Genomic DNA, 8,840 nt, shown 5'->3' with positions numbered 1-8,840 from the left:
AACATGTTGGAAGAAGATAATGATGAGACATGTTGGAATAACCTGGAGAACTTCCGGGTGAAGCTGATCTCTGTGATAGATCCTTCCCGTATAATACCCTACCTTCGCCAGTGCAAAGTGATCAGCCATGATGATGAGGAACAAGTTCTTAATGACCCCAGCCTGGTCATGCGGAAACGGAAGGCAGGTGGGTGAAGTGCAGCCATCGGCTCTGTAGATGCTCCCATGCTCTGTTGGCTCTTGGGTGCAGACTGGAACAGAGTGCTAACGGACTGGGCCTGAAGCAACACATTGCTTCGAGGTTACCGTCTGCCTGTGTTTAAACAAAACGTTGTGGGCACTGCTGTGCAGCCACCTCTCCCCTCTCTTTCCCCAGCACATCATTTTGGGGAGAGGAGGAATGGAGATGGCTCTTTTGATGCATTCCCAAGCTGCGTAAGGGTAATGGGAGCACAGAGGGTGTGCGGCCTTTTCTTGTTCTGGATCTTTAAATCAGCATAAAGGAGGGAGTTGCTTGGGTTTGGCCCATGAGGCTTTTCACGTGTAACAATTTTACAAGGGGAGATTTCCAAGATTAATTCGGCACGTCTTGTCCCTTGTTCCTATCTTCTGGTGTTTGAGGGAACACTGGCAGAACATTATAGAACGGTCATGAAGAATTTACCTACAGTCCTGCTCTTGTTCTAACTAGAGAGAATGACAGAATTCATTATGCTATTAGTACATCTTTTGGGTTGGATTAACTCTTATTGATAAATTACTGAGGGTCATTGAAAAAAATTTATTTTCCCTGTTTTCCAGATTGGGAAACTGCAGAACACAGAAAAGAAGCTGCCTAGGCTTGACTTGATAGAGTATTTCTAGACAAAGTAGGGAACTGAGCTCAAAGTCTTTTTAGTCCAGGCTCTCTTAGGCTTGTCTCTGCTACCTCTCTAGTTATGCGCAGCGTTCTTACACTAGTGGTCCTTTTTTCCCCGTATTTCCCTCTGTTATTTGGAAGTGGAGCCTTGAGCTGTAGAAACTGTCGTGGTGCTTTGTCTTAACCTTTTCTGTAATTATCAGCAGGATCACATAAAGTGCTCTTCTGAGATCTGCTTTTTGCACCCACTGTAGTAGGAGCTAGGTACAAGGTTAAGGTTTAACTCCTCCTTCACAGTTAAAATACTTTTGTATAGTTACTGGGCGATTGGCTGTGGGATTTGATCCCAGGGACTTTAATCTGCATGTGGAGAAAGTGGAGTAATTTTTTGTTATGTTAGAAATAGGTAAAGAGATAAATAAATGCATAAACTATCTTGTTGCTATTATTTCAGGTGTTCTTCTGGACATTCTTCAGCGAACGGGACACAAGGGCTTTGAGGCATTTCTGGAGAGTCTTGAGCTTTATTATCCACAACTGTATAAGAAAATAACTGGCAAGGAGCCCAGCAGGGTTTTCTCTATGATTATAGGTAATGTTTGTTTTCCGAAAAAATAGCTCGCTGTTTGATGTTGCTGTGCAAATTAAGGGAGGATTCACCTCCACTTTTGCCTCTCCCCAGCTTCAGTGAGCAGAGTTGGGAGCATTCCCTGGCTTGCTCCGTGTGTGATCTGGGAGGGTTCTGGCAAGAATGGCCCTGCTGTCTGGTGTCACAGGCTGGACCTGGGAGGGTGATGGAGGAAGCAGAAGGATCAAGTCTTCCTTCTGCCTTTTGTTCTGTCAGTGACACTGACGTAGACAAGTGCAGGGCTGGGGGGAAACAGCATGCATCATTTGATCATACATGCTTATGCGTGGCATATGATGGTCCCGAGCTGCACTGAGAAGCGGGTGGGAACCTGTGCTGTATGTGTGTCCGGGGAGCAGACAGGACAGCAGTGGCTGACACCTGCCCACCAAACAGACACTGCTGGGGAATCCGGCCTGAGCCAGCTCCTGATGAACGAGATCATGAAGCTGCAGAGCACTGTGCAGGAGGAGCGGCGGAAGGCCCAGGAGCTCACCATGTGGCTGCACACCAAAGAGGACACAATCAGAGAGATGTGGGTGAGGGACAGCCTGCTCCGCAAGCACCAAGAGCGGGCACAGAAGATGAAGGAGGAGAGGGACAGTCTGAGCAAAGAGCTGCGGAAGTGCAAGGATGAGAACTACAACCTGGCAATGAGCTATGCCAAACAGAGCGAGGAGAAGAGTGCTGCCCTCATGAAGAACCAGGACCTGCTCCTAGAGGTCAGTCGCCCTTTTCTCAAGCTTCCCTCTTCCTACCTGATCCCTGCGAGGCTGTGCTGTGCACCAGACTTGTCTTTGCCCAGGACGGTCTGGACCAGCCCAGCATGAAGTACTGTGCGTCTTTTCTAGCAGGTGGCATGTCTTGGTGGTCCCTAGCTCAGCCTTGTAGGCCCATGTTATTACAAGTTATGCTGTGAAGAATTAACAGTCCTTCCTTCATTCAAGACGGTGCTCTCTCACAAAGACAGTACAGGAACAACATGTTTCTGTTAGCACACAGGCAGGATTCTGGTCCCCAGAGCACCAGACTTCCTGAGGAAAACAGAGCTGGGGAGAAACTTGCCCCATGTTTGTCTGGGAAATGGAGTGAGAACTGCTTTTGCAGGTCAGAGTTTTCTCCTTGTTACTGATGAGCTCTGAACCTTCTTGTAGATCGATCACTTGAAGCATAGCCTCATGAAGGCTGAGGATGACTGCAAACTGGAGCGTAAGCACACGATGAAACTGAAGCACGCCATAGAGCAGCGTCCAAGCCATGAGGTGGTGTGGGAGATCCAGCAGGAGAAGGAGTTGCTCTTGGCCAAGAATCAGGAGCTGGAGAACACTCTCCAGGTTGGTGGGGTAGGAACACCTGAGAAGTGATTAATTGTAGCAGCCAGAGCAGCAATGGGGCTGCACTGAAAGATTGTATGGGTCGGCTGTGGCCTTGCTCTCCAAGTGAAAAAGTCCACTTAGGACTGTGGGGAGCAAGTTAATACAGAGTTAGATGGTTTTTTTCTTTGTCCAGCAGGTTGCCAGGGAGCAGAATTTGGAGAAGAGCCTCTCCAAGGAGGCCGTGGAGAATGACTGTAGCCAGATACTAGAAGAACGCCGGGAGTTGATGAACACCATTTACAGCCTTCACAAGGAGCTGCGGCGAGCCGAGGTGCTCCAAGACAAAGTACGTGATGCAGTGGAAATCCCTGCTGAGGGTCAGTGGGTAAGATAGGCAGATGAAGCACCTGCAATGTCCTGCCTATGGAGCAGAGGAGCTGCTCAGCAGCAATCCTCGCTGCTCCTACTCTAGTGTCTGTGTTGCAGCTTGTTGAAAAAAGTCACGCATCTGTGTCTGTGTCTGTGGCATTAACTGTTACCTGTTAATGCCTTTGTTAATTAACAGTCTCTGCCTCAGCCTGGAGGGCAACGGGAGCTTTTGTCATGATTGACAGTTTTGTCATGATTGACAGTTCAGGTACATGTAAATCCATCATGTAGCAGTCATCCTAGTCATGTTGTCCATGTAGTCAGGTTCTGCCCACAAGCAGGGTGCTTTTGACCTTTTCTCAACAGTATGTAGAGGAAAAAGAGATGCTTGAACTACAGTGCACGTCCCTGAGGAAGGATTCCCAGATGTATAAAAAACGGATTGAAGCTGTCTTGCAGCAGATGGAGGAAGTGGCTTCAGAAAGAGACCAGGTGATAAAACATTCCTCTTGGAGCTGCTGTTAATCCCTGTTTTGCTGCTTGAAGCGGGCAGATACTACAACCCTGAATGTACTGTTGCATGAGATGCCACAACGTGTTGTCCCTTATGCCAGGCACTCCTGACACGAGAACAGTTCTATACGCAGTACTCCAAGAACCTGGTTGAGAGGGATGCTTACCGCAAGCAGATTCGGGAGCTGGGGGAGCGATGTGACGAAATGCAACTGCAGCTCTTCCAAAAGGACAGCCAGTTACTGGCGACTGAAGCCAAACTGAAAAGATTGCAACTGGAGCTACCCACACCGGTATGCCTGCAAGGTTGTCACCTGTATGATGGGTTGGGAAGCTGAGTATGGGGCCATGTTCTGAGGCCTTTGCACTTAGCTAGTTCAAATTCAGCAGGTAGTGGCCAGCTGTGTGGTTAACCATTTCCATGCAAATGCTGAGTTTAGAAAAACGAAAGACACGATGGTTCCTATTACCTCACCCTGGTTCCAGGCATGGAGGAGCTGGACTGATGCAAGCTGAGGTCATCTGTTTTTGTGTTTGGAGCATGTCCAAAGAGTGAACTGTATTTAGAGACCATGTATGAGCCATTTGGATGAAATGGGAGCAGAGTGTAAAGGTGCTAAAGTTTCTGGAATGAAATTAGATATACAAGGGCTTTTAATTAACGTGGCATCTTCTGTACTTTCTCCAAGTGGTCAGACGAGTGTAGGAGGGAGGAAGTGCACACTTCTGTCTTTCTGGAGCTTTCAGTCTCCTGTCTATTCCCTTACTACCACTTCCTTGCTTATGAGGAATGGTTAATTTATACTGGCTTTATTTCAGACCTCTGACCCGGACGATACCTTCTCCAGAGATTCCCAGGAAGTAAGTAGGGTGCCTTGTTTACCTTTTACTTTCTTCTGGGATGGCTTCAAATTCCTCACTTGTGCTCAGTTCCCTAAGTAATAGCAGTTTTCAGCCCATGGCTCAGGCTCGTTTCAGTGATACAAAAAAGTACAGATGCAGCAAAACAGACCAGCGACAGAATCTCCATGTGTCCTGAGATTTCTAAGTGTAGGACACAGTTATGGCGTTAGTCAGCAAGATTTGTTGAGTCTAAGCAAATCAGGGGAATTGAATTATTCTGAATTGCTTCTAATTGTTTCTCTTGTGGGAGAGCAGGCAAAAATAAGTCTTACCCTAGGGACATCTGTAGTAAAGAGTTTTCAGTTAGTTCATGACTTCGGTGTGGAAGTTGTGGAATGACTGTCATGTCGTCTGGAGGCTAAAAGTATAAATGAGGCCAAAGGAACTGGATCTATTCATGGAGGATAAATCCATGAGTAGATCTGTAACTTCTGGCTCAGTCTCCTGTTTTGCTGACAGCAAGATGCACTAAGGAACCGTCGGTTCTATGCATGTCCGATTTCTTATATTCCTCCATCTGTTCCTAGCTACTGTGTGAGACACAATAAGGGGCAGATCTAATGTTCTTGCTTTGTTTCTGTCCCACAGCTTACTCTTCATGGTCATCTAGATGAAGATACACAACCGACTAAAAGTAAGGCTTTTCTTGAGAAAACGTAGAATAGAATTCTTGAGAGGATAGTCCAATGTTTCAAAGGCACAGGAAAAGACATTCCTGGGTTTTATTTTTAGTGAAGAACAGGCAGTCTGACTGACAACTCAGTTTGTGAGACATGCTTCTCAGTGGAGTGTGGTTGGTACTGTGAGTAAGACCTCTTTGAGATGACTCAGAATAGGTACCCAGAAATCAAGGCATTCTGCCATACCACCATCTTTCTCAACTACAAAAAGGAGAACATGTCTCCAGGTGTTGGCAACAGTGAATGCTCGTAAAGCTTTTTTGAGAGAAAAAGCTCCACAGGCTGTCTTTTTACTACATGGTCTCTGAAAAGGTCTTTCATATAGCTGAATGACCTGCCAAAAGTGGTATCATTACACCCTTCTAGGACCTCAAGGCTTTTTTTTTTTTTTTTTTTTTGAGGTAATCTGTCTAGTGAATTTGTCCAGGAAAAATCACCTGGTACCTGATGCCTTTCAGAAATAGCTCCTGGGTGCCTTTTTTCGCCCGACTCCTCTTGCATTTGTGGCAGAGCTGAGAACAGAACAAACACCCTTCCACTTCAGCTGGACCACGTGGCTTTCTCCAGGGATTTTTCCCTCCCCTCTTCCCTTTTATGTTGCAGGCTATTTTCACAAAAGCAGAACCACGTAGTTAATGCTGTCACTAGTTCTGTTTCTGTGGCATCCCCAGTGGAAATGATTCAGCAGTGTGGAAAGGACTTAATAGGCTCCTCTAAGAACTTGAAATTCTCTTTCAAAACACCTTGAGAAAGGAAGGAAACTAGCACAGTAGAAAAAATTTTCTGTTTTGATCTCCTGGAAGATCTAAATGATTTTTTTCATTCATTGAGATGGGAGATTTTTCACAAAAGCTAAACAACACTGATCCAAAAAGCCTTTTATTTTTCTACCTTACTCAGTTCAAAAACATGTATCATGATACCTGATCGCTACATAGGGAATTTCACTAAAATATCGTCTGATGTGAAGTGGCTTGATATGCACAACTTAGTTGTTAGGGAACAGGGATAAATTATGGTTAAATTAATGATTAACATGTTTTCTCGTGGTGACCTCTTAACATGATTATTTTTTTTTTAATTATGCTAAGGAGAGGTGCTGCTTTGCAAAGGTTCATTTTGCTCCTGCATAAACAGAAACTAGAAAGTCTCTATCTGAGCCTGATAGGAAACTCTGTCATCCTAAGGAATATTCAGGGTTCAAGTAAAATGAGAAGTGACTGCTGCATTGACCATAGGACTGAATCCTGAATATTCTGAGGCTTGGTTTCAGTTCTGCTGTTGACTCTGTGTAGTGCTGGGCAGCTCTTGCATTACAGCTATTGCTGTTTGACGAACTGGTGGAGGGAGAAGTTACTTCACAATGGCAACTGTGACTAAAGCTGTGATTTTTCCTTCTCTTACAAGATTGCCCTGAAGGACAAAACCAGCAATTTAGCCCTCGAGAGAGCAGTCTGCCTCCAAAGTCACCAAGTGTAAGAATCTTTCTGGGCTTTTCTTCACTACAGCTAGGGTTTGTGATCTTTAATGTTCTTGTTAATGATGGATTTGCCAGGTTTGAAATGCATGTAAGCAGCTACTGCTTTTCCAAAATCTGAGCACTTTGTACAAAATTCACCCTCCAAAAAGGGTGAGCTCTGAACACCAGAACACTTCTGGTGGTTATTTCTCCATCTGTGCCTAGCAACTTCTAATTACTTTCTGGCCTTCACCTCTGGGTATGGATGTTTTCTAGTTAATTGTCTGCAGTATTACTGTTGGTACAAGAAACAGAATCCCAAATTTACAAACAGGAGAGAATAAAGATAGTAAAACTATGTGAAACAGATGTATTACCATCCTCCACACACAATAATGGACAGCCCAGAAATGAACATGCTGTACTTCATTTTGCAGGCCCAAGCAGATGCAGGAAGCTAGCTGTATGCAGTGGACTGCTTTCCTGGATGCAGGTTTTGGTAGGGAACAGCTGTTCTTGGACATCTGAAAGCATAGGTTCCCATTTTTTTTCTCTTCCATTTTACATTTAAAATGTGATTCATTGCACAAACAAGTCAGAGAGGAGAAATGAGCAAGGTTATTTGGGTGGTCTGCAGCCTTTTCCCCTGCAGAGGCCAGATGCAGTATGTAAGCCTCAAAACCAGCCACCTTTGCAGAGGAGGATTGCACTGCCTGGTGCTAACATTGGTCTGATCTTCAGAGAAATCCATTTCATATTTGTTTGGATTTTTTTTCCAGTTCAAGGAGTGTGGCTTAGCCAATGAGGAACTGGCAGAAAAGGAGCGGAGGAGGATGAAGGACTGCTTTGAGCGTTACCGAAGGTCTGGACTTCAGTAAGCAGGATTAATTTAGACATTCCTGTGTGACTTAACTGATTAGCTTGTTGTATGTATTTCTTCTTTTCTATTCATCCCCTGTCCCCAAGCTTGATTCATGGAGGGCATAAATTCATTACAGATCTTATCTTCAGAGGCTCATGCTTCTAGCTGAACTGGCACAGACTCCTGTTTTAGTACTACAGGTAGCCAAGATAGCAATGATTGCATTTGCTCTGGACCCTGCAGATGGTTCCACAGGAGGAAGTGCAGGGCACTCCAAAGAATTGCTAATTTAATAAATTAAATAGATTTTTCCCATGCAAGTCAAAATATCTGACATTGACTGTCCGTCTGACATACTGCTGACACTCAAGACCAAGGTTCCACGACTGCGAGTGGGAGCTGATTTCCACTCTCCATCCTCTTCAAATGCTCTTGTTTGAAGCCTGTTCTCCGAATGCCCAGTGTCTTCACTGGTCACTGCCTTTATGGAGCATGAGACTGATGAAAAACCTTGTAAAACAGGGACCTTAGTTCTAGCATTAGATAGAAGTGCTCCTAATGGCACTGTAAACTACTTTTCCGACTGTTGATGATACTATTTTTGTTAAAGGAAGGACTTCGGGTAGGATTTCGTGGCTGCTTCAACTGAATATCAACAATACACCACACTACAAGAAATCTAAGAATGCCTTCATCAATTTAGACCAATTCTCTTTACCCTGTGCTTGCTACCAGTCACAGCTTTGTTTGGTGTGTGAGCAAATCATCACATTCAATTAAATACCAAGTGGGTTGATACATACTGAACCTCCCCACTGAACTCCCCAAAGCATTCAAATGCTGCATCTTCTAAAAATGAAACGTCTAGTCTTGTTTACAGAAAAAGAGCGCTGCGAAGGGTACCACAGGACCGACACCACGAGGCGGACTGGGAGAACACCACCGGCAGCGACAACACTGACACCGAAGGCTCCTGAGAGCGGGAGCCGACCTGCGAGGGAGACACCAGCCTGGTCTGGGGGCTGCCCTGCCCTCTGCATTTCTTTCTCAAGGGACTACTTTGATTTTAAAACTCAGCAAACATTTATGAAAAGTTAATGTTTGTAATGGGACAGTATTTTTTAGCTCTGATGTCCCCTTGTCCATCGCTTAGAAATGCAGTGATGCGAGAGGTGTGCGGTACACAAATTAAATAAACAGGATTAAATATTCGTGGGCCTAAAGCCCCGAGGGTGTGTGCGCTTCAACCCT

At 45.1% G+C, this 8,840-nt stretch overlaps 1 protein-coding gene across 1 annotated transcript; it reads left to right on the top strand.

The window, feature by feature from the left end:
- On the top strand, nucleotides 1–8,566 carry CARD9 (caspase recruitment domain family, member 9). The gene is made up of 12 exons (XM_009701052.1): nucleotides 1–187; nucleotides 1,314–1,451; nucleotides 1,884–2,209; nucleotides 2,642–2,821; nucleotides 2,997–3,149; nucleotides 3,539–3,664; nucleotides 3,787–3,978; nucleotides 4,505–4,546; nucleotides 5,177–5,222; nucleotides 6,673–6,743; nucleotides 7,507–7,589; nucleotides 8,470–8,566. Exons 1-12 carry the CDS (start codon nucleotides 4–6, stop codon nucleotides 8,564–8,566), a joined length of 1,638 nt encoding a protein of 545 aa, XP_009699354.1. The 5' UTR covers nucleotides 1–3.
- Nucleotides 8,567–8,840: the final 274 nt, after the last annotated feature.

The sequence above is a fragment of the Cariama cristata genome, unplaced genomic scaffold (assembly GCF_000690535.1).
Source record: "Cariama cristata isolate BGI_N322 unplaced genomic scaffold, ASM69053v1 scaffold1065, whole genome shotgun sequence".
NCBI lineage: Eukaryota > Metazoa > Chordata > Aves > Cariamiformes > Cariamidae > Cariama > Cariama cristata.
Note: the sequence above shows the minus strand (reverse complement) of the source record. Positions and strands in the feature narration are given on the sequence as shown.